The 26,280-nt window shown below is 37.8% G+C and overlaps 1 protein-coding gene across 3 annotated transcripts in view; it reads left to right on the top strand.

Annotated features, from left to right (window-relative positions):
- The first annotated feature begins 1,496 nt into the window (after positions 1–1,496).
- The window catches only part of LOC132605818 (DExH-box ATP-dependent RNA helicase DExH11), a 42,146-nt gene continuing 17,362 nt past the window's right edge, over positions 1,497–26,280 (top strand). The window contains exons 1-12 of one of the 3 annotated variants that reach the window (XM_060319072.1): positions 1,497–1,800; positions 8,332–8,589; positions 8,776–9,036; positions 9,140–9,208; positions 9,396–9,471; positions 11,941–12,149; positions 12,322–12,429; positions 13,790–13,891; positions 14,148–14,348; positions 14,432–14,542; positions 19,005–19,072; positions 19,252–19,639. In XM_060319072.1, the coding sequence (XP_060175055.1) occupies positions 1,666–1,800; positions 8,332–8,589; positions 8,776–9,036; positions 9,140–9,208; positions 9,396–9,471; positions 11,941–12,149; positions 12,322–12,429; positions 13,790–13,891; positions 14,148–14,348; positions 14,432–14,542; positions 19,005–19,072; positions 19,252–19,639 (1,986 nt within the window). In that variant the 5' untranslated portion in view covers positions 1,497–1,665. The remainder of the gene's footprint in view (positions 1,801–8,331; positions 8,590–8,775; positions 9,037–9,139; positions 9,209–9,395; positions 9,472–11,940; positions 12,150–12,321; positions 12,430–13,789; positions 13,892–14,147; positions 14,349–14,431; positions 14,543–19,004; positions 19,073–19,251; positions 19,640–26,280) is intronic. The other 2 variants (XM_060319070.1, XM_060319071.1) reach the window with 2 other exon arrangements.

Consider the following 26,280-nt stretch of genomic DNA (forward strand, 5'->3'; position numbering starts at 1 on the left):
TGAAGAGAGAGTAAAACAACTAGCCATTGCAAAGGAACTGTACAAAGTCAAAGAATGTGGAGAGTATTTTTGTAAACACAATTTTTTTTTTAAAGAAATTATGCAATACATGTTATTTTTAATATACCAAATCAAACAATGAATGAGAAATAATATTAACATAAATAATGCAAGAATAACTAATTCCAGGAGTGTCTTATTTTTCTTTTTGGTCTGTCCCAAAAGGAGTATCTCTTAAATCACTAAGTTTTGCTCAAGCATCACAAAAAGTTACCAAACGATCCCTTAAACTATACTAGGCAAAATTGCTATTCCCTCCGTCTCAATTTATATGATGTAGTTTGACTGGACATGAAATTTAAGAAATAAAGGAAGATTTTTAAATCTTATGGTTTAATTTCTGAATCTTATGGTTTAAAACAAGTCAAAAATATTTGTGTGGTTATAAATCATCTCGTTAAGCGTAAAAGGTGAAGTTTGAAATTAAATTATTGCCAAATAAAAAAACGTGTCTTTTTTTGGATCTGACTAAAAAAAGTGTGTATATAGATTGAGACAGATGAAATAAATATTAAGGGCCAAAGGAAAGCACTTCCAACATGAATTGCATAATTGTAAGAGGAGGAAGCTTATTTACATAAATACCCTCCAGCTTATTTAGCGTCGAACTCACTACTCAAAGGTATCTTTGTAATTTTCATTATGTTATCAAGAAATAATTAATCTCAGTATTATTATTTCACCATCTCACAGGGACAATATCAATTTTTTTTTTCATTTTTTTTACGTGGATTTCCCTTTAAAGGCACTAATCTTTAATTTTTGGCCCTCAAATTATGGGTCTTTAATTTTCCCTTCGCGTTAAAAATTTATGGGTTCAGGATTCAAACCCATGTTCAGTCAAAAATAAAAATAATAATTCACAAGATAAAATTTTGGATTCGCAACACAAAGTTTTGGATTCAGACTCTACCTTAAGGTAGCTGGCTTATAAGGTAGAGTTTTGGAGGCAAATTCTGCCTTACTAATCCAAACTCTACCTTATCAATCTTTTTAAAATTTTTGATTGAGTGGAGATTAGAACTCGAAACCCATAAATTTTTAGGTGAAAAATAAAAATTAAAGACCAACAATTTAAGGGACAAAACTTACCGACTACCCGGTCAATCGTGCAAATTGTCCAATTTTTATTCCTTGTCCAACATACCAAAAGACCCCTTAAATTATACTCCATCCGAATAAAAAAGAGAGTCCACTTAGCTATTTACACACTTTTTAAGAAATTACTCACTTTAAGAAAAAAATATATAAATTTATTAAACTACCCTTAATTAAATAGACATTAAAATTTAATTACATAACATTTAATAAGAGCAAATATAAAAATATAAAATTAATTATTTTTTAATTTAATAAGTGGACACTTTTTTTTTTTTTATGACCCGATTAAAAAAAAAAAAGGCAGGTGACCACTCTCTTTTTTGATTCGGAGGGAGTACTAGGCAAAAATGTTAAATATTTAGGTCCAAAACAAGGTAAGCAAAAAACTAAATAGAAATTTAACATCCCGCGGAATATCGCCGGAGATATTAATACGCTTGTTTTGGAACATGTTGAAGAATCAAAACTGAAAGTGAAGAAAGAAGCATTAATTACAGAGAGACAATGGATCGGATAGTAGTAGGCAAAGAACTATCGTATAGAATAGGGTTTACTGGACACAGTGGACACCTTACGATTGAGCCTCTTCCACCTGTTCAACGTGATACTCCTCTCAATCAGATTCCTGACTTCATTTTGGTATAAGCTTTTTCTCCTCTCAATTATATTTCCTTGGACATTAGAGTTGTGAAATTTTGGTAAAAAAAATAGTACTCCCTCCCGTTGTGTTAGTTTAACTGGGCACGGAGTTTAAGAAATAAAGAGATAATTTTTTTGAATCTCGTAGTCTTACATTGAGATTCCTGACTTCATTTTGGTATAAGCTTTTACACTCATTTCATTTTTCTCCTCTCAATTATATTAAGTGGCTGTTTCCACATAACTATTGTGAAATTTTAGAAAAAAAAAAATAGTGCTCCCTCCTGCTGTGTTAGTTTAACTGGACACGGAGTTTAAGAAACAGATATATATATATATATATATATATATATATATATATATTTTTTTTTTTGGAATCTCGTGGTCTTACATTGAGATTCCTGACTTCATTTTGGTATAAGCTTTTACACTCATTTCATTTTTCTCCTCTCAATTATATTAAGTTGGTGTTTCCACATAACAATTGTGAAATTTTGGAAAAAAAATACTACTTCCTCTGTTGTCTTAGTAGGCGTATGGCCATAGAAACCAAAAAAAATTTCACTTTTTTTGGAATTTTGGAATTGGAGTTGGAGTTGTGTTTGGCTATAGTTTTTGAAATTGTACTTTTTGTTGAAATGTAGTTGTTTTGGTTGTGAGAAAAGTGAAGTTTTTGGAATTTTCATGGCCAAACGCTGATTCCGGAAGAAACAGGAAAAAATTTCCGGAAAAAAGTGAATAATTTCTTATGGTCAAACGGGCCCTTAGTTTAACTGGGCACGGAGTTTAAGAAATAAAGGGATATTTTTTTTTGAATCTCGTGGTATTACATTAAGTAGGCGTTTGGCCATGAAAACCAAATATTTTTCACTTTATTTTGGTATTTTGGAGTTGGAGTTGAAGTTGAAGATGGAGTTATGTTTGGTTATAGTTTTTTGCAAAGAATATTTAGTTGTTTGAATGTATGGAAAGTGAAAAAAAGTGAAAACAAGTTTTTTTTTGGTGTTTTTCAAATTCCAATTACAACTTTAAGTTGTATTTGGAATTTCCATGGCCAAACGTTGATTTCCAAATAAAGTGAAAATGTTTTCCGGAAAAAAAGTGAAAAATTTTCATGGCCAAACGGGCCCTTAAAAGATGTGTGCAGTCCTTTAAAAGTTTGGAGGAAATTAGTTAAAAGGGTCTTTACAAGAATGAATAGAGGTATATGACCCTCATATGACCCTCTGTATACATGGGCGATTCTAACATAATATAGAGAGACGATCTGTTATATTTTGTGGAGGTTCATTTAATCAATTCACCCGTCTTTTGTCTTTTGAATTCTGATACTATTTGTTGTTTCTTGGACTTTGATTATTGTATTTTTTCCCTTTTCTCCTTTTCTTTTACCGACATCTTTATCATGCTTTTATATTAATTTTGCCATGACTTTTTATACTGCTTTGAATTGTTTGTTCTTGTGCCGAGGGTCTACCGGAAACAACCTCCCAAGATAGGGGTAAGGTCTACGTACATTCTACCCTCCCTAGACCCCACTTTGTGGGATTTCACTGGCTATGTTGTTGAGGTCGTTTGGACTTAAGAATTGTGAAATTTGGAAACAAGTAGTATCCCTCCGTCCCAATTTGTGTGGCACCGTTGGAACACTTTTGAAATTTGTGGTCTAAAACAAACCTTAGATATTTGTGTGGCTATAAGTCATTTCATTAAGGGTAAGATGAGAATTTTAGAGTTATATTGTTGCTAAATATAGAAAGGTGTCATTCTTTTTGGACCGACTAAAAAGGGCAGAGTGTCACATAAATTGGGATGGAGGGAGTTTTTATTTTCAAGTTGAAAATGGTATTTGGAAATTGGACTTGTGTTTGGACATGAATACAACTTGGAGTTGTTTTTGGATTTTTGTGAGTAATTTTGGAGTGAAAATTGTGAAAACAACTTTTTGGAGTTTTTCGTATTCTGGAAAGAAGTTGCATTCTGGAAAATTGTAACAATTCTATGTCCAAACAGTTTTCCGGAATAATATTCCAGAAACAAGTGAAAATTATGCATGGCCAAATGGGACAGAAGGGTGGTACTGGGTTCACCTTGCTTGCACCTGGACTTTTCCAGAGGATACTTGCTACAGAGACATTTCTAGGATTTAGACATTAGGTCCAGAGTTAAGGCATAGCATTTCAATTGCTATTGATACATTGAATGTGGTTAATATAAATTTTGTAACATTTTCTGATTCTCTTGTTTTTTTTAATACAAAGTTACCAGTTTCAAAAAAATAAAATTAAAAGGAGACATTTTCTCAGTTTTTGTTGTAGCTATTGCAGCCGCTGAAGCAGCCATTGGATTGGCTATTGTTTCATCAATTTACCTTAACAGAAAATCAACTCGTATCAACCAATCAAATTTGTTGAATAATTTAATCATCTAGATCCTAATATTGATGAAGGCTTTTGTTTACAGAGGGTTCAAATCCTGCTCTTTCTGCATTTTCACCTAATTCATTGATGTTAATGATCAAAATGTATCAAGTAGCAATTTAAATAAGGATTCCAAGAGCATTTGCTTAGTCTTTTTTCTAGTTTCATTGCGATGTATGGTTTGGATAGGTCACCTTGCTTGCACCTGGACTTCTCCTCAGGATACTTTCTATATTTAGACATTAGGTTCAGTAAGGCCTAGCATTTGAATTGCGATATAGGTTTTGTTTGCACAGGGTTCAATCCCGCTCTTTCCGCACGTTCACCTAATTCGTTGATGTTAATGATAGAAATGATCAAGTAACAATGTGAATAATCTCCATCGCTATGTATGAATCTCCATGTAAGCTCAATTGATGCCATCATTATACCAAATAAAAATAGAAGTAAAAATTTAGTAAAATATATATAAATAGTACTCCCTCCGTCCTAATTCATGTGAGACTTTTCGCTTTTCGAGAGTCAATTTAACTAAACTTTGAAGCTAAATTGGATTAGATTAACTCGATATTTTAACATTAAAATTTATATATTTGAAAACTACATGAAAAGTACTATAAATTGCGACCTTTCTCATATCAATTTGCTGAAAAAATACATCTTAAAATGATGGTCAAAGTCCATACCGTTTGAATCTCGGGAAGTGAAAAGTGCCACATAAATTGGGACAGAGGGAGGAATAACAACAACAAAAACAACAATAATAATGATGATAAAATTAATAGATTGATTTAGATTGCCAAAATACAAGCAGGAAAGAGGGAAGAAGGATCGTCTTCCTTATGTTAGGACAAAAACCCTTGAGTTCTCCTTTACCTAAGACTGATAGCAGCGATCATTATTCTAGTGTTGTTGCTGTAGACAGTAGATAGAGAGGAGGTCGCCAAGGCTAAGCGATTCGAATTAGTGTTGGCACCTCGACGGAGCACAAAATTAGAACAGGAGCTGGGGAAGGCATTTTGTGATGAGAGAAGACATGAGCTTGCTGGAGCTCATTAAGGAAGACAATCAGGGTGGGTTTGGGTGGTTTTGGGGGGGGGGGGTTCCTATAGAGGGTAGAGGGGAGGTGTAGATAGAGGGAAAGCATGAAGGTTGGGGGAGGATGCTCAACCATTAGCCATCATCGAAGGGGGGAAGAGAATGACTAAGTGAGTTGGGAATAAATTTCTAAAGTTTGGGGAGTTCTTGGGTGTTTTACTTAAGTAGGAGGACAATAGTCATAAAACTTTTAATTGACATAGAACAAGAGTTTAGAATAGTAAGCGATGATGGGAAAGGGGACAAGATGATGAGGAGGAAAAGGACATCGGTGGAGTCTAATGAAAGGACAGGTAACACTATGTGTATGAGAGGAGATACATGAGGAAAGAGATGGCTACGGCAGAGAGCTGGGATAGGCCGGTGGGGAGGGCTTGCAGGGGAGGTTTTTGGATTTTCCACCTCTGTTGTGGAATTTGATATTCCGTAGGTGTTGGGCGCTTCAATTTTGTTAGGTTCGAGAAGTAAAGGATGTGGTGCAGAACGGTGTCAAAGACAATGGAGCAGTTCCCAGGATTCATTGATAAATCATTTTCTTTAGACAGGGGCTAGTTTCTCATGGGCCAGTGCGGAGGACTCAATAGCAAGATCAAGATTTGACAGATTCTTAGTGTCAACCGAAAAAATGGTTCTGAACATTCTAATGATTCCCTGCTGAAGCTAATCTCAAACCATTTGTCCATCATGCTTGATGGTAGTAGAGGAAGAAGCATACAAGCTCCTTTCAGATTTGAAAATATGTGGTTTGAGGTTATGGACTTTGGGGATTGAGTGGCAGACGGATGGAATGGATACCAGTCACGGTCCCGCTCGCAAAGAAGTTAAAAAGTACTGAAAAAGGACATAAGGGTGTCGAATAGAGAAGTTTTTGTGAGGGTAAAAGTTGCAAGAGCTTATGAATGAGTTGGGGGCAGATGAGAGGGTGGAAGGGTGAAGGAATTAGAGCAAAGTAAAATTGAGGAAGGAGGAGGTGAAGAGAGATAGTTATGTTGGGCTCAAGATACTACTTGGAGACAATAAAGAAAAAAAGAGAAGAAAATTTGGGGAATAACTGGTTTTATTGTTGCCTTAAGCATGTTGGCGTTTAAATAGTGTTTACAAGTAATCCTAAAATGGAAAGAAAAGTAATCCTAAAAGGAAAGTTAAGTAATTCCTTTTTTTGATCAAGATATTCTAAATCCTAATTTCATTATTTTATGTATTCTTTTTCCGTATATACTAGGAATGAGCTCTTTCCATATTAACAATTTCCTAATTCTTAACACTCTCCATCAAGTAGGAGCGTGCATATTGTATGTTCCGAACTTGCTATAAATATACTCGAATCTGGAACGATGGACTGACTTTGTAAGGATATCTGCCAACTGATACCATGTATAAAAAAGAAAATAAGAAATTTTCGGGAATGAACGGCTTGATTATTCCCTCAAGCATTTCTGGAGTTTAAATAGTTTTTGCTAGTAATCCCAAAAAGGGAAGGAAAGTAATTCCTATTTGCAGTTATAAGGATCATTTTCCCATATTTACAATGAATTGGATCTTTCTATGTTAACGGTATTCTAATTAATCTTCTCAGCAGATTTTTGTTTTTGTTGGAGGGCACGTTAACTCTTAATGTTGTTGGAGTCAGTCAGTTACTGTGGAGTGTGCTATGCTGGCACCTGTTTGTGGGGGAATTTGCACGAATCAAATGCTAGCTTTTACTTGCGGTGCTTTTTGTTTTTGTTGGAGGGCACATTAACTCTTAATGTTGTTGAAGTCAGTCAGTTACTGTGGAGTGTGCTATGCTGGCACCTGTTTGTGGGGGAATTTGCACGAATCAAATCCTAGCTTTTACTTGCGGTGCTTTTTGTTTTTGTTGGAGGGCACATTAACTCTTAATGTTGTTGAAGTCAGTCAGTTGCTGTGGAGTGTTCTATGCTGGCACCTGTTTGTTGGGGAATTTGCACGAATCAAATCCTAGCTTTTACTTGCGGTGCTATTGCCATGGCTTCGCTTGCTGCTGCACTTGTGTGATTTTAGTTAATGAATTTACTTTTCTTGTCTACAAAAATATTGCGTGTGTGTGTGTGTGGGGGGGGGGGGGGGTTAACGCTTGTTATCAATTTCTGATGCATGTTTAGATGTCTTTTCTTAATAATTTTGTTCATTTGTTCCAAAGAAGTACTAGCTAACTCTTGAGGTTTTGGAATATAAATCTGTCCATGTGCGTGTATCTTCAGCCAGGGATCCAACCTTTTGTTTATTATGGTTGTCTTGATTGGTTAGCAGAAACTATGCTTTCTTGATTTGGATAATCAAGTCCATATTAATCAGATCAAGTATCCACCAAATTCTTGATATGTACTTAATAGCACGTGATATATTGTTTGCAGCAAATTCTGAGAGATTAAACTATAGGGCAGGACCTAGTTTAATTGTCTTTCTCCCTCTAATTTGACTTTTGCAGCAATAATTAACATCCTGCAAACAGCTGGCTGTCTTTTCTGGAACCCCTTAGTTGAAGCCTGTATATTGTTTTGGTTCTAATATCTTAATCTATCTTTTGACTCACTTTAGGAATCTTTATAAGTGGGAGATTTGAAGAAGCTCTAGTTTTAGAGAATCCCTAACTGTTCATAAAAGGCAAATTATTTTTTATTTAAACAGAACTTACCTGGATTGAGTTTAATGAATACAGAGGATTCCAATACCCAGCCCGTCTAATCTGGGACGGAAGCATAGTTGATTGGTTGATAGCTATTTGAATTGCTACCAATTACCAATAAGGCCAAGACTTTCAAGTCTTTGTTTAAATTTTATATATTAGCAACATATCCATGCTTAATATTTCCAGTTATATGAATAACTTTAATCATTACGTTTCATTAACCTCCCTAATAATGATATCTCTGCTCATGTTTAATATTTGAAATTTATAACTCCAATACTTGCTCCATATCAGTTCTCATATCCATTCCTTTTAAAATTAAAATAGTGAACACTGTTTACAATCACTTTTACGTCATTTCAGCCACCTGCATTTCCAAAGGAAACACCTGAAACAATAAAGGAATATATTAGGGAGAATTATCTACTGCCTCAGCTGGATGCAGACGAGTTTTCTCCCGAAAAAGTTGGAAGGCAGTGGGAGTTTGATTGGTTTGAGAGAGCTAAAATCCTTCCAGATCCATCTTTGCCTCGATCTGTTGTTGTTCCAACATGGGAAGTGCCTTTTAGACGTCAGAGGGACAGATTAGATAACGGTAGATGGGAGCCAAAGTCAGAGGAGGTATACAGAATTTGCCTTTTCTTTTTGTGAACTTTTTAAGTGTTTATGTTTTAACAAGTCCCTTTCGAAAGTGACTTCCATTTCCTCTCCATACTAAGACCACTGGAGAATTTCAGGATCTGACAATTTCCTTTTCTTTTTTTGGTTGCTAATCCTGACAATTTTTGGCTCATTTCTGACTCTCAGAGAGATGTATCAGAACTTACAGTTGGAGCTGAGGATTCTGGGGCTCTACCGCGCATTGTTGGACCACCGAAGGATTTTGTCAGAGGAAGTATCAACAGTCGTCCGTTTCGACCCGGTGGCTTGGATGATTCCCCTTCATTGGGCAGAGTTTTTCCTGATGGTGCTACGAACGGTGAATGGGTAATGGAGGTGCTTAATGGCGGTTATGCGCAAACTGCTCCCCCTAGCTTTAAGCAAGGACCTGATCTTGGTGATCTTAAGGTAAGGTGTTTTGAGTTTCTTAAACCATTAAAGAGCTTTTGATTAAGTTATTATTATCTGTATACAAGACATTCTGAGACATCTTATTTGTATGTTCATGGAGACACATTCATTCTCTTGGGATGTATATGAGGATCAGAGTGCTGTCACGAACACCGAGGAGGTAAAACTGGTCAGTACATAATAAACTCAAGTTTTCTTGTATAAAATATAGACATTTAATTTTATATTTACATCCTATCAAGTAAAAACTTGACGGATTATATTAGGTCTGCTTATCAGATTTGCTTTGGAATGGGTCAAGTAATTTGTCCTCATCTTCTGGTTTTTGATAAGCATCTCTGTCTGGCTATCTGCAGAGTGGGTTATCCGTGCAGTTTGATGACTTGTTTAAGAAAGCTTGGCAAGAGGACGTGACAGAGTTTGTTGGAGATGGTCTGTATTATCTCGACACTTCTTTTAATTGCCTTATGTTTCTTGTGTTTGAAGAGTGATTTCATAGTCAAAAATCTCTAGATTAGCCTAGCCAATTTAGCTAGGACAGGTTTAGTTTGCTTTATCTGATATATATAGCAAACATGTAATATTTTACGATAGCGTGGCTTATATGCTATGCATTCCTCCTTGAAGCCAGCTTTTCCTGTTTTTCCCCTTTGCTGGGAAAGCAATTTCCATAGCAGAGGAGTGAAATGTTTATTTAATACCATCATGTGCTAAAGTTGTGGAGGCGCCTGTAGAAATATGAGTGTGTGTACAGTCTGAATAGCGACTGCTTGTTGAAATGTGGTGTTGTCTCATGATGTTTCACGACTTCATTAAATTCCTTAATTATATGACCACTTCATTAAAAAGTTTTAAGCTGTTAGAGAGGAGACACTTTCATTTATTTATTCAATTAAAGCTGCGATACTTCCTTTCATGTAATTGTTCTTTTCTTTGTGGTATCAACCTGTTAATTATTTGCCTTGGTGGTTGTGGCACTTGAATCTAGGATCTTTGCCTACTTTGATATCATATAAATTGTGTACCACTTCATCTAAAACTTTAATTAAGAACACTTTTATTTATTTATTTTGGTCTGCAACAATTGCGAAGCACTAAGTCAGAATTACTGAACTGTTGGAAGTGGTTATTTAGTTCTAATACAACATGATAATTTGTGGTGATATAAAGTTAAGTAAATAAAAGTGCGCTCTCTCTAACAGCGTAAACCTTTTTATACATGGTATAAGAGTAGGCAGAGGTCTTGCGTTCAAGTCTCACCGCCACTAATTGTCGACAAGAATTTACACGCGCTTGACCCATGAAAAAGAATTAGGCTTGCCCTTGAAGGGATGTATTGATATATAATTAGGTAAATAAAAGTATGCCACATTTCTTGCCCTTATTCCAAAAGTGAAATGGGCAATGAATGTGAGAGATTTCAGCCAATCAGTCTATTAGGTAGTATCTATAAGATCATTGCCAAGATACTTACTGAAAGGCTAAAAGGTGTTATGAATAAACTTGTTTTGGGAAATCAAAATGCTTTTATTAAGGGGAGACAAATAATTGATGTTGCTCTGGTGGCAAATTTTGGATCAAGACACGAGGAAGAAAATACCAAAGGTGATATTTAAATGGATCTAGAAAAAGGCTTATAAAATCGTGGGAGTTGGTCCTTCCTGTTAGATATTCTAAAAATGATGAAATTTGGTGATCAATGGATTCAATAGATTAAGATGTGTTTTTCTAGGTTAGATTCTTTGTTCTAATCAATGGTAGTTCGAAAGGATTTTTCAAATTTCAAATGGGATTTAGACAAGGCGACCCATTATCACCTATTTGCTTGTTTTGGCAATGGAAGTCTTAAGTGAAATGTTGAAAAGGCTGCTGGCTTGGGTTGGATAAAGGTATTCTATGTTGATGACAATGAAGGAAATGGAGAGGAGATTTCACATGTGTTTTATGCTGATAATACCCTATTGCTATGTGCAGCAGACAAGGTGCAAGCTTTATATTTGAGGGTCTTTTTTTCTGGTGTTCGAAGCTCTGTCAGGGCTGAAAGTTAAAAGTACTGTTTTCTCAGTTAATGCAGAGGATTCTATTGCTGTGTTCGCTAAGATCTTCTGATGTAAAATAAAATCTTTCCCCACTACATATTTGGGACTCCCATTGGGTGCTAGAAAGAAAGATGTGGGGTTGGGGGAAGGATAGTTCTGGTAAGATCCTAGATTCATGTCATGTAAATTTTCCCTTTACCTCCTCCTATTGCTAAAAAAATGGTCAGATTCACTTAGGGAACTTCATATGGCAAGGAAATAAAGAGAATAGTTGTTTTCACCTTGTGGGATGGAAATCTTTGATCTCTAGTAAAAGCTGGTGGACTGGGCATTAGAATTTTAAGACTGCATAACAAAAGCCTTTTATGGAAGTGGCTATGGAGATATGACACTGAAGATGAAGCTTTATGGAGAGAAAGTGATCAAGCAAAAATATGGTCAGCAGGGACACCAGAGTACTAAATCATTAAGTTCTTCTTTTGGTGTTAGCATTATGAAAGCAATCAGTACATACTGGGAAGAGTTTGCTGTGAATACTGGGTTCAGAATTGGCAAGATGATAGTTTGTTAAGACATGATCCTTTTAAAGATTTATGTTCAAACTTGTTCAGTTTGGCCTCTTCACCTGAAGCTACAGTTGAAGAGGTTAGGATCTGTACGGATGGAATCTCTCTTTTAGAAGATTGTTGAATGACTGGAAGATTGAGAGGGTGGCTGATATTCTGAGGACACTAGAGGTTTTTCATGGTTTTAGCAACCTTGATAACTCATTGGTGTGGAATAAATGCAGCAACAAAAAGTTTACAGTCTGTTCTGCATATTATCTTTTGTCGATACTAACTACAGGGGTCCTCTCATATAGGTCATAAGTCAGAATTGCAATCTGAAGCAGAACAATTGACATCTGTCCAGCCAGAGCCACTTCAGGTTGAAGCTGAAGTAAACAAGTCCGAAGTGGCTGTTGAGGGTTTAGACACTGAGAGAGCTGTCTTGGATGAGATTTTATCTGTTGAAGCAGAAGGATCAATATCAAGATTGGTTGGGGATAATGATAGTGCACGTCAAAATGAGGTAATGCTTCGCACGTTTCATGCTTCGCACGTTTCATGCTTCGCACGTTTCTTGCTGAACAGAGGTCTCCATTTCTTTTATTTGATAAGTAAAAGAGGAGTTCTCCATTTTTGAATACTGCATCAAGTTTAGTGATCTTTCTTTATGCTTTTGCTCAACATATCTGATGCAGGGATGGGCTGTTACTGGTGGCAGTGAAGTAATTGTAGAACGATTTCATGATCTCATTCCAGATATGGCTCTTATGTTCCCATTTGAACTCGACCCCTTTCAAAAAGAGGTATAAATCTATGCAGTATATAGTGTTTTCCAATTCTCGTATGTATCATGGTATATCTCTGCTTTCTTTAATTTCATGTCCTTTGAAATTGATGGGAAAATACATGCTTTCAATCATGGGGGCCCATGTTTATTTTAGTCAAATGATTTTCATTGGCATGAATGGCGAAGTGTTATATTTGAACATAATAGGTTGAGTTCTTTTAGATTTTGGGAAAATGCATAAAATTTCCCCTTAACTTGTCCCCAAAACTCACGTAGCAATTTAACTTTACGGGCATATAAATACCCCCCTAAATAACTTTCAAGTGAATTTAATACCTACTCAAAAGTACATAACTAAACTTATGGTGGGAGGTGTTTTACATGCACCTCCATTTGTCAAAAACTCATTTTTTATATTTTCTAAAATTCTTTTTTCCTTTTTCACCCACCCCAGCCATCGTCTTCCCACAACCCACAAGTTGAAGCAGCAAAGTATCAAATTTCTGATAGATTCCGGAGAAATTGGCTGCTTAACTTTCTTTAAATCTCCGTAAATCTTCAAAGATTTTGATTTTCTTTTAACAAACCCAGTTTCTCATCCTACATAATACAAACAAAATCGACAAAAGAATAAAACAATCCTGCAACAGACTCAAGAACAATACCAGAAGTAGCTCCACCAGATAGCTTTTTTTTTCTTATTATTGGAAAGGCCAATTTCAATTCCAGCAGTAGCTATAGAACCCGAAAACTGTTTTTGCTCAAGAAGAAGTGTCCTCAATTGGGTCAATTTGTTAAACCCAGATGGAATTTCTCCAGAAAAATTATTATCAGCAAGTTTCAACCGGGCCCGGAGGGAAGAAGAAACCGGGCTACAAAAAAAGTGACCATGTATATAAAGGGAGAGGACCTGAAAGGCGATTGAGACGATGACTAAGTGTACGAAGACGAGTGAGGTTGGAAATTGTGTTCGCTGGAAGGGTACCGGAGAAAGCAGACGCCGGTAACAAGGATGGGACAAAAAGGTTGAGAGCGAACAAAAAAGGTAAAAATGAAAGGATCCGGTCAACTTTTTATCCCTTTTTCTCCCTTCCACGTGAGTTTGGGAGAGTGAAAACACTTCCCTTGTCATATCATCTTTTGAGTAGGTATTAAATTCACTTGAAAGTTGTTTAGGGGGTATTTATACGCCCGTAAAGTTAAATTGCTAAAGTGAGTTTTGGGGACAAGTTAAGGGGGGATTTTGTGCATTTTCCCTTTGATTTTAATTAACTTGAAGGTATTTGTTGTGTTTTTGTTTTCCTTTTCATTTCAGGCATATATATGCTTATTAAGCTGTCAAAAAATTGTGGTCCATCTCATTGCATTAATTGCAGGCCATCTATCATCTTGAAAAGGGGAACTCTGTCTTTGTTGCTGCTCATACATCTGCTGGGAAGACTGTTGTGGCAGAATATGCATTTGCTTTGGCAGCTAAAGTATGAATTATATTGATATCAAGAATTTTATAGTATTTGACTTATTTTTTGGTTATAAATAATATATAACAAGAATTTTATACTGATATCTAATGTATAATCTTCTTCTTTGCTTATAACTAAAATGTCTTTCTATTTTACATCTCCTATTTATAAGTTCCTTCACAATTTTTTGGGTCAATTTTGTCCAAATTTTCGTGTCTTTATTTGTCAATAGGTGTTGCACCAAATTTATATTTTTTATTGTGTGTGGCAGCACTGTACCAGGGCTGTATATACAGCTCCAATCAAAACAATCAGCAATCAGAAATACAGGGATTTTTGTGGGAAATTTGATGTTGGCCTCCTCACGGGTGATATAAGCTTGAGACCTGAGGCCTCTTGTCTTATAATGACCACTGAGATATTAAGGTCAATGCTTTATAGAGGGGCTGATATGATTCGGGATATAGAATGGGTAAATCTACTCGTATCATTCTACAACCTTTCCAGTACTTAAGATAGTTTGGTTGGTTACTGGCATTTTTGTTGTGAGTATAGGTTATATTTGATGAAGTGCATTATGTCAATGATGTTGAAAGAGGTGTTGTTTGGGAAGAAGTTATCATTATGCTCCCAAGACATATCAACTTTGTCCTCCTTTCAGCTACGGTAGGTCTTGATATTTTAGTCACTTTTATTTGTGCTTTGAATTCAGTACTCTTAATGAAGGGATGAGAATTAAAGACCCAATGGAAAGATGTGTGAGGATGCATGAGACAAATGTCTTATGCCTGCACTTATTTATATACACATTTTACAATGTATAACTTCACAGTTGATCAACCCGGGACACTGATATAGTAGTACAACGTCTAAGTACTTACACTTAGCAAATCTAACATTCTACCTGAAGTCGGTGCCCACTTGTCGATTGTCTCGAGCTTTTTAATGTAACTAATTCTATGATGGACATGGTAAATATTTCTTTATGATCATTTGACATTAAGAATCTACTGACAATGTCTTTTGAGAGTATCTTTTCTGAGATAGTCAGTTTATGTGCTTGGGCCTCTCTTGAAATTCTTTGATGCAATATGAGGTGCAGCTCACACTCAAGTTCCATCTGAATGGTTTCTTTGAACTTAAATTCCTTGTATATTTGTTTGATCCATATGAGTTCGCAAGTTGCTGTTGCGATAGCTCAATACTTTTTTTTTTTGGAAACTGGTAATGTTGTATTCCTCAGCATTAAGGATATGCTGGCAACCTTATGACAAAAAAAAAAAAAAAACAGATAAGAAAAAGGGATAGATACTACTTACAGAGAGCCTAACAAATCTACAAGCTCTGATTCCTCTATTTCTTTCTCTTTACACCAAAAATAAAAAGATACAATACAATTCCATTTAACTATGTGAATGGAATTGGACCTATCTTCAAAGCTTCTACTATTCTTCTCTCTACACACAGTCCACCAGATACAGTTTGGGATAATTCTCCACCATTTCTTCTGGCTCTTGCTTCCTCCTCTTCTAATCCAGCAACTCAGTAGATCTGCAGTGTGCTCAGGCATGGTCCATTTTGTGTTTGTGAGGGTAAAAAATAAAGCCCATAACTGTGCAGTGAATTTACAATGCAGAAAGAGATGGTTGTTGGTCTAATCTGTTTCCCCACATAGTGGACATCTGGAGACAATGATCTGTCCCTTTCCGTTCAAAACTTCATGAGTCAAACAAGCCCTTCTAACTACCAACTTTGTAAAGCATTTCACTTTAGTTGGTGCTATATTTTTCCAAACATTTTTCCACAAAATTTGCTGGTTTCTGTTTTGTTGTGCTTTGTCAATTTCATAGACCCTTTTAACTGAAAATTGCCCATCCTTTTTATGTTTCCATCTTATAGAGTCTGAATCTGATGTAGTGCCACTGAAGCCCTCCAATTCATGTAGCAAATTTGCCACCCTGTCCACTTCCCAATCATTCAAAAGTCGCCTAAATGATAAATCCCACCCTTGAGCAGTCCAACACTCATTGACAGTTGCCTCAGGATTGTTGCATATGATGAATGAATCAGGGAAATCTTCCTTCAAAGGGGTCTGATTTTTCCAAGCATCTCCCCAGAACTTTGTTTTACTACCATCTGCCACTTTTATAGTCATGTTCCCTGCTAGCTTAGGCCAAAGATCTCTGATTGTTCTCCAGACCCCAACTCCATAGGGTGTAGAGCTGACATTGCTACACCAAGGGCTATATTCACCATATTTGCATTTGATAACCTCCTTCCATAAAGCTTGGCCTTCTTCATTATATCCCCATAGCCATTTCATTAAGAGACTATTGTTCTGTCTCCTAAGATTTCTGATGCCCATTCCCCCTAAATGTCTACTGTTCAGTACTTTATCCCATTCCACCAAATTGTATCCCTTATTCTCTTTGCATCCATGCCAAAGAAAATCCCTTCTGAATTTATCCAGCTTCTTCAGAATCTTAGAAGGTAGAGGGAACAAAGACATAACATAGGTAGGTAAAGAATCTAGAACTGAGTTTATGAGAGTAAGTCTTCCTCCAAGAGATAAGTATTGAGTCTTCCACCTTGTCAATCTCTTTTCAGCCTTCTCTACAATGCCATCCCATATCAATTCCTCTTTGTGTCTGTTGCCCAGTGGCATGCCTAAATAAACAGTAGGTAGATGCTCCACATTGCAGCCTAGTATCTCTGCCAGACTCTGTAAGTTGGCCACCTCTTTGATTGGGAACAAATTATTCTTCCCCCAATTTACTTTCAAGCCTGAAGTGGTTTCAAAAAACAGAAGTATCAATCTGATGTAGTTTATCTGTTCCTCAATGGGTTCACAGAAGATAACTGTATCATCAGCATAAAGCAGATGACAGATTTCCTTAGCTTGCCCTCTATCAACTCCTATTTGAAAACCTCTGATCCACCTGTTTTGTATTGCTATCCTCATCATACTGTCAAATTCTTCCATTGCCAAAATAAAAAGAAAGGGAGATAGAGGGTCTCCCTGTCTTAGTCCCCTCCCTGATGGGAAGAATCCAACTGGTTCACCATTCACAAGAATAGAGAATTTGACAGTACTGATGCAGAACCTAATCCAACCCAGCCATTTCTCCCCAAATCCCATTTGTCTGAGTAACTTCACCAAGAATTCCCAATTTACATGATCATAAGCTTTTTCAATATATAACTTGCACATGACACCAGGGACATGTCCTTTCAATCTAGAGTCCACACACTCACTTGCAATGAGAGCGGCATCCATGATTTGCCTCCCTTTTATGAATGCCATCTGGCGTTTGTTAATCAGCTTGTCTACCACCTTTTTCAACCTTTCAGCCAGAATCTTTGCTATCACCTTGTACATGCCAGTAATCAGACTTATAGGTCTGAAATCTTTCAATTCTGAGGCCCCTGCTTTCTTAGGAATGAGAGCCACATAAGTTGCATTGAAACTTCTCTCAGTCCTCTGGTTAGCATGAAAATCATGAACAGTGTTCTTGATATCATCTTTGAGTAGATCCCAGAAAGTAAGATAAAAGGACATGGGGAATCCATCTGGCCCAGGTGCCTTTTCCATAGCACATAGCTTGATACTATCTAAGATTTCCTTTTCATCAAATTGTCTCTGTAACCACTCCTGCTCCTCCTCAGTTATACATGTGGGGTTCATGAGTTGTAATTCTGGTCTCCATTCCTCTGGCTCCCTGTAAAAATTTTGATAGAAACTTTTGATTGCTTCCTTGGTTTCAGCTGGTTCACTAATAATATTTCCTTCCACTGTCAAGTTGTCAATGGAGTTGAATCTCTTATGTGATGTGGCAATTCTATGAAAGTACTTGGTATTTTATCCCCTTGTTTCAACCATTGAATTCTTGATCTTTGTCTCCACCCTATCTCTTCCATTTTAGCCACCTTCTCAAAATCCAAAGCTAGGTTTGTTTTTTGAAGAAGTTCATCATCTGTGGGACTTCTTTGTTCCTGGATAGATTCCCAGTTGGCCAATTGGTGTACAATCTCCTCTTTTTGCTGTTTCCAGTGCGATAGCTCAATACTTTGGCCCTGGATCTTGTAACCACACTTTGTTTTTGGCTCTTCAGGATACTAAATTGTCTCCAATTAGAACACAATAGCCAAGAGAAAAACATCTATTAGAAGAGAACCGTGTCCAATCAGCATCACATATGAGAAATAAAGACACGGGAGAAATATATATGGGAATGTGTGAGACCAATTCCTTATGCCTGCATCTTTTTATATGCACACTTTACAAAGTATAATTATACACCTGGTCTATGCGGGGCACTCATATGTACAGTAATTGCCCCTTCGAACCATTTACGCTCGGCCTATTTAAGAGAAGGTAGCATTTGGTATTTGCTTGATGTGAGCTTGATATACATATACATATACAACATACCCAGTGTAATCCCTCTCGGGGTTGATAACTATTGTCTAAAATAACATAATGTTTTCGGAGGGTCAACAGATAGCAGTAAACCCGTTCATATGGATGCGTCTGTGATGATACTTTATGTGAATAACAGTTGTAGGGTGTCATGCATTATAGGCCTCCCATAGTTACTGTCTGGAAAACCTTTTTTGGTCATCAAAGTCATAATCGTGACACTTTAAACATTTTTGTGGCACGGAACATCTTTCTCATGACACTCCTTGATCAGTTTCGGGTACATTGGATAGTTGAAGATAATGAGTTACGAGTGCTTGGTTGTTGGTCAGTAAGCAGTTGCTTGATACAATGTATTGCTGAGAGGAAACATAGGAAATCAGCTTGAAACTTTTGAAAAATCTGAAATCTGGTAGTAACCTGCTGATTTCTTCTTTCACCAAATCCCATCGACAAATGTTAAAACCTTTTGGTGCCACAAAGAAGAACATCTTTAAATTTGTACTGGACCATCAAATTACCTCTGTGGCTTGTAAACAATGGGTATGTTGGCCAAAAGTTTTAAGGTTGTTGAGAAGACATAATTATAGTAGGTGTTTCAGTGGAAAGAAACGTTAGCCCCACTGTTGTCTCTAATTATGATTTAGAAAAGCAAATGCTTGAGCTTGTGCTAGGGCATCTAAGAGATGTTTCATTTTTCTCATGCAGGTACCAAACACAATTGAATTTGCAGACTGGATTGGTCGAACAAAACAAAAACCAATTCATGTGACTGGGTTAGTTGTGCTTTCTTTAAATTATAATTCAAAATTTGAAGTTATATGACTTTGTTTCTTGAAATCCCCGGGGGCATATTATGATTCAGGAAACAAGTAGGAGCTTTTATCGTTATAATATATCTATAGAGTGTTTGCTTGATTTGGTTTCCTTTTTCTTTTATAACCTCTTTTATCAGGACGACCAAAAGACCGGTCCCTTTGGAACATTGTCTCTTCTATTCTGGGGAGTTTTACAAAGTGTGCGAGAACGAAGAATTTCTACCGCATGGATTTAAAGCAGCCAAAGATGTACATAAGAAGAAAACCGCAAGTTCTGCCTCTGGTGGCACCAGCTTGCGTCCTGGGTCTTCAACAGCTGCTGATAAGGTTCGAGGGCAGAGGCGTGATAGCTCTTCTCAGGCGAAGCAGCACAAGCATTCTGGTCCCCAAAAATTCGGGAATTTTGGTGCTGGTTGGGGAACGCAAAGCAATGTCCTTGGACAGAACGTTATGGGGTTAAGGAGGTCAGAGGCGTCTTTGTGGTTGACACTGATTAATAAACTCTTGAAGAAATCGCTGCTACCTGTATGTAACAAAAATCCTTTTTTTAACTTGCATAGTTCCTTCTATATCTTCCTCCCACCGCCTGTTTACAATATAGTTAGCATTTCTATTAGCATGTTCTGAAGAAAGCACCATGTAGCAGAGTTTTGCTGTTGGTATTTAGCCTCTTTATAACTTGTCCACTGTTCCTTTTCCTCTTTTCTTTTAAAAAGTTCAACAGTACCATTTTCGTTTACAGGTTGATAGTTGTCACGACCCAAATCTGACACTTAGGCCGTGACCGGGCACCTTTCGAGCTTCTACCCATAAGGCGAACCCTTTAAGCTAATCATGAAAAAAAAATAAAAATAAAAAAAAATTAACGAATAAAATGAATAATACGCAAAGTCTCATAATATAACGAAAAGTGCGGAAGCGAAATACAAATACTGAGTCTTGCCCATCAACCCCATAAAATGTCTAAGTCATGAAACTATTAGTCTGAATAGAAAAGTACGAGACGAAGCTCGGAATACTACTAAGTCGACTAAAGAAGAAGAGGCCGCCATGATCTAATGGTGGCTCACCTCCACTGAACTGGACTGAACAAAGCTGGAATGAATCAAGTATCGGCTACCTGGTCACCGTTAACCACACCTGCACACATACAACATCAACAAGTGTGAGTCTAAAAGATCCAGCAAGATCATCGACACTCTCAGCTTACCCCTGGGGCAAGTCTTTGAAATTCCTGATAATGCATAAAAGCAATTACACAGTACAAGTATATTAAATATATACAAACACTGAAGCTAAGCTAAAATCATGAAGCACAACCAAGCAGAACATGAAATACTCTAAATCTGAATCTATGCTCACGGGACATAGTACGCATTTATCTATGTCTTACCCCGTTTTCCGGAGAGGGCATTATTTACCCCCATCTTACCCGGACGAGCAATACATGAAATACACTGAATCTGAATATATGCTCACGGGACATAGTACGTATTTGTCTATGTCTTACCCCGTCTTCCGGAGAGGGCATTATTTACCCCCATCTTACCCGGGTTACTTAAAATTCTAGCATCTATCTATCACCGAACATCAATGGGACCTGTGGAAGCATGCCTCTCTGAAGATATGATAAGTGGAACATACATCCATTCAATACCACTTCTAAACTTTACATTTGTATAAATAGTATCTATTTAAGCAAATTACGCTAAAGGACTCATACGGTCATTACTTTAGAAACTTGGAAATTATCCAATCTAGATCATGCTTGCCCACTCACACGAACTAAATGGTTTAAATGCATACATACAACACAAACCATATGCTTTTATGAAAAGCAAGTAAACTAAGAGTTTAAGCCTCACTTGCCTTATAACCGGAACGCAACTCTCTTGAAGGGTCAAATCTTCAAACAATCTCCAATAGCCTCAATCTATTCAATTCCATAAATAAATATTCCGAATTAGTTTAGGAAAACTAATCCTATAATTTTGGGTTTAGAACTAAATCCCAACATCCCCAACCTTGATTCCATAATTCTTTTTTTTTTTTTTTAAAGGTAGAAACTGTAATTTAGTACCACTAATAAGCAGTTGTATATAAATATAATATATATAAACTAAAGATACGGTTAATAGCACACTGTAATCCTCACGTTAACTTTTCCTATATGCAAAAATTTAATCAATAATTGAATGATGTATGTGTCGCTAGTAGTAATAATGGGTATACCCCTTTGGCATTATTAGGAAAATAATTATAAGATAAAGAAAGAAAAATAAAGAAAGGAAGAAAGAAGAAAGGGACGAAACCCAAAAAAATAAGCACTGTACGAAATATGCAGAAGAGAATTGTTACTTTTACACTTTTGAAACCAACTTTTCATGCTTAATTCTACAATTCTTCATATTAGCACCATCATGTGGACCCCCTTAATCATTACTCCCAATAGACTCTTGTCATTCCTATCACACTAGACAACACATCACTGCAACATAGAAATTTTCATATCCTAAAAGTTAATGACATAAATACCTGATGCTTTTCTTTTAACTCAAGGAGAATTTTCACTTCACTGCTATATTTTGTAAGCAACTGCAAACCCTATGCGGTTCTCCTTCCCTCGTTCTTTTTTTTTTTCTTTTCTTTTAAGGCTAATAACTAGAATAATGATTTTTCTGAATTCTAACTTTCACCTTAACGTGACTAGTGGTGAAGTAGTGGGCCTGGCCCACTAATTTACTTTTAATGAATTCACCATCTATAATATTATATCATATGGATAATATTCTCAACAATAAATATATATATATACATATTATATGGATATAATGAGTACCTGCTATGATATGAAACTAGTTACAACTATTACGCTATATTTAGGGACGTAACTTTAAAATTCACTTGGAAAATATCGGGTTGTTACATTCTCCCTCCCTTAAATAACGTTCGTCCTCGAACGTAAGAACAACTCTTCGTGTGGTCAAGGAGGAACACATTAACAACCTTAACTGTCTCAACCAGTCTCTTAGGCCTACTGAAATTTGGGCAGAGTTTCCCCTATAATTATGACTAATGTCACTTATATATCTAGTATAAAACCACTAATAGCAACACCAACAAACATCATAAATAAATCAATATATACTAGAGAGTTCCGGGCGACTCCATACCATCAATCACATGCAAAATGGGGCACCAGGCGACCCCGTACCATCATGCAAAATTACAAATAAAAATATAACACCAATGTAACTCAAATAAGTCAACACATAAATGCGAATATATAAACGCACTATCTATTAGTTTAATCCTCGTGAAAACACATAAAGAGTATACCTGTAACCAATGCACTCTCTTGACATGACTCAAGAGAAAAGCTCGGGATATCTGTCTCGAATGTCCTGCTCTGCCTCCCAAGTAGCTTCCTCACTCGGATGGTTCTTCCATAAGTCTTTTACAGAAGGAATACTCTTGGATCTCAGCTGGCGAACTTGCCTATCCAAAATAGCTATTGGGGCCTCCTCATAGGCTAACTTCTGATCAAGCTGAACTGCCTCATGGTCAATAACCTGAACAATATGGCTCGGGTCTCTAGAGTATTTTCGGAGCATGGAAACATGAAAAACTGGATGAACTCCTGCCAAGGACGGCGGTAAAGCCAATCTATATGCAACAGCTCCTATTCGCTTTAGGATCTCGAAAGGACCAATATATCTCGGGCTTAACTTGCCCTTCTTGCCAAATCTCATGACACCCTTCATGGGCGATACTTTCAATAATACCATATCACCCTCCATGAACTCAAGATCACGGACTCTCTTGTCCGAATAGGATTTTTGCCTGCTTTGAGCTGTCTTGAGCCGGTCTTGGATTACCTTCACCGTTTCCAAAGCTTGCTGAACCATCTCTGGACCCAAAAGCTTCCTCTCACCTGGTTCGAACCAACCAACTGGGGAGCGACATCGCCTACCGTACAAAGCCTCATATGGAGCCATTTCAATACTGGAGTGGTAGCTGTTATTATAGGCGAACTCTACCAAAGGCAACTGCTCATCCCAATGACCTCCAAAATCGATGGCACATGCCCTCAACATGTCCTCCAAAATCTGAATAACCCGCTCTGACTGACCATCAGTCTGCGGATGGAATGCTGTACTGAGCTCAACCTTAGTACCCAAAGCCTTCTGAAAAGACTGCCAAAACTGAGCTGTGAACTGTGACCCTCTGTCAGAAATGATAGAAATGGGCACGCCATGCAATCGAACTATCTCACGAGTATAGATCTGTGCTAACCGCTCTGCTGTGAATGTAGTATGAACCGGTATATAATGTGCGGATTTGGTAAGTCTGTCCACAATCACCCAAACTGAATCATGTCTCCTCAGAGTACGTGGCAAGCCCACTACGAAGTCCATAGTGATTCTCTCCCACTTCCACTCGGGAATAACTAGATTCTGAGCTAACCCTCCAGGTTTCTGATGCTCAGACTTAACTTGTTGGCAATTCAAACAACGAGCCACATAATCAGATATGTTTCTCTTCATCCTCATCCACCAGAAATGTTTCTTCAAGTCTTGATACATCTTTGTAGCTCCCGGATGTATGGAATAGCGAGAACTATGAGCTTCTTCCATAATAGTCTGCCTTAGGTCTCCTACATCTGGTACACATAACCTGCCATCATGCCATAACACTCCATCGGAGTCAATAGTCGCTCTCTTAGTCTGTCCCTGCTCCACTTGCTCTTTGAGCTTAAGCAACCGGCGATCCTCGAACTGATGAGCTTTGACCTGCTCAATCAAAGAAGACTGTGCAACTACGCAAGCAAGTATCCTTCCACAAGGCGTGGCATCAAGTCTAACACCACTATTGGCCAACCTCTGAAAATCTATAGCTAAAGGTCGGATTGAGGCTGAAATAGAAGCCAAACTACCCATTGACTTCCTACTCAAAGCATCTGCCACTACATTAGCTTTTCCCGGATGGTACAAAATTGTCATATCATAATCCTTTAGTAACTCAAGCCATCTACGCTGCCTCAAATTCAAATCTTTCTGCTTAAAGATATATTGAAGACTCTTGTGATCTGTAAATATCTCACATGGCTCGCCATACAAATAATGTCGCCACAACTTCAAGGCAAAGACCACTGCTGCTAGCTCTAAATCATGAGTCGGGTAGTTCTTCTCGTGATTCTTCAGCTGTCTAGAGGCATATGCAATCACCTTGCCTCTCTGCATCAGAACACAACCTAAACCCACTCTCGAGGCATCACAATACACTGAATAGCCTCCCTCCCCAGTAGGCAAAGTCAATACTGGAGCCGAAGTCAAAGCTGTCTTGAGCTTTCGAAAGCTCAACTCACACTCCTCTGTCCACTTGAACTGGACATTCTTCTGCGTCAATCTGGTCAACGGTGCAGTTATTACTGAAAATCCTGCCACGAAGCGTTTGTAATAACCGGCTAAGCCTAGGAAACTCCTGATCTCAGTAGGAGTAGTAGGTCTAGGCCACTGCTGCACTGCATCAATTTTCTTTGGATCGACTAGAATACCATCCTTAGAAACCACGTGACCTAAAAACGCCACTGTGTCTAACCAGAACTCACACTTCGAGAATTTGGCATAAAGCTTGTGTTCTTGCAACTTCTCTAACACCGCCCTCAAATGACCCTCGTGCTCCAACTGGCTACGGGAGTAGACCAATATGTCATCAATGAATACTATAACATAAGTGTCGAGAAAAGGCTTGAACACTCGATTCATAAGATCCATAAATGCTGCCGGGGCGTTAGTAAGCCCAAAGGACATGACTAAAAACTCGTAATGGCCATAACGAGTCCGAAATGCTGTCTTCGAGATGTCCTCTTTCTTGATCCTCAACTGATGGTAACCCGATCTCAAGTCAATCTTGGAAAAACAGACCGCACCCTGAAGCTGATCAAATAAATCATCTATACGAGGTAGTGGATACTTATTCTTGATTGTGACTTTGTTTAATTTTCTGTAGTCAATGCACATTCGCATGGAACCATCCTTCTTCTTCACAAATAATACTGGAGCACCCCAAGGTGACACACTGGGCCTGATGAAGCCCTTATCAAGCAAATCCTGAATCTGTTCTTTCAGCTCCCTCAACTCGGCAGGTGCCATACGATATGGGGGAATAGAAATGGGCTGAGTCCCCAGTAAGGTATCTATGCAAAACTATCTCTCGGGTGGGAGGCAATCCTGGCAAATCTTCAGGAAATACATCTGGGTAGTCCCGTACAACCGGAATGCTGTCTATAGTCACTGTCTCAGCTCGAGTATCTCTAACCGTGGCTATAAATCCCAAACAGCCCTGGCTAATCAACTTACGGGCCCTAAAATAAGAAATGATCCGCTTCTCTTGAGCGGCTGTGGTACCTTTCCACTCTAATCTCGGCTCTCCAGGTATATCAAATCTAACTAGCTTGTTACGACAATCAAGTGTAGCATAACAGGCTGCCAACCAGTCCATACCCATGATGACATCAAAACTGACCATCTGAAGCTCGTGAAGATTCACCAAGGTCTCTGTACTCTGAATAGATACTATACAATCACGATATACTCGATCTACCACTATAGACTCCCCAACTGGGGTAGATACTAGAAAAGGCGCATCTATGTAATCGAGTACTCGCTCCAAACAAGCAGCATAAAATGGGGATACATAAGAATAAATGGATCCAGGATCCATCAAGGTAAATGCCGGATGAGAACAAACTGTGAGAATACCTGTGACTACAGCATCACATGCATCAACATCCTGTCTGGCCAAAGCAAAGAAACGGGGCTGTCCACCCACTGCCTGTGCACCCTGAGTACCCTGTCTAGCTGTTCCACGACCTGCCTGTGGTACTGCTCTAGCTGGAACTGCGGCTATAGGTGGCGCCGCAATGGCACCCTGCTGTTGGGCAGCCGGCTGGACTGCGCCTACAACTCTAGGACATGCAAAAGACAAATGACCCTGCTCCCCGCAAGTATAACATCCAGTGAAACCCCTCATACACCTGCCTGAATGGTTCTTCCCACAAGAAGAACAACGATAAGCCCTGTTCTGAAAAGAACTACGTCTCTGGTGCTGTTGCTGCCCCTGCCCCTGCCGGGCTGACTGAAAACCAGGTGAGTCCTGAGAAT

This window comes from Lycium barbarum, chromosome 8 (assembly GCF_019175385.1).
Source record: "Lycium barbarum isolate Lr01 chromosome 8, ASM1917538v2, whole genome shotgun sequence".
Lineage (NCBI taxonomy): Eukaryota > Viridiplantae > Streptophyta > Magnoliopsida > Solanales > Solanaceae > Lycium > Lycium barbarum.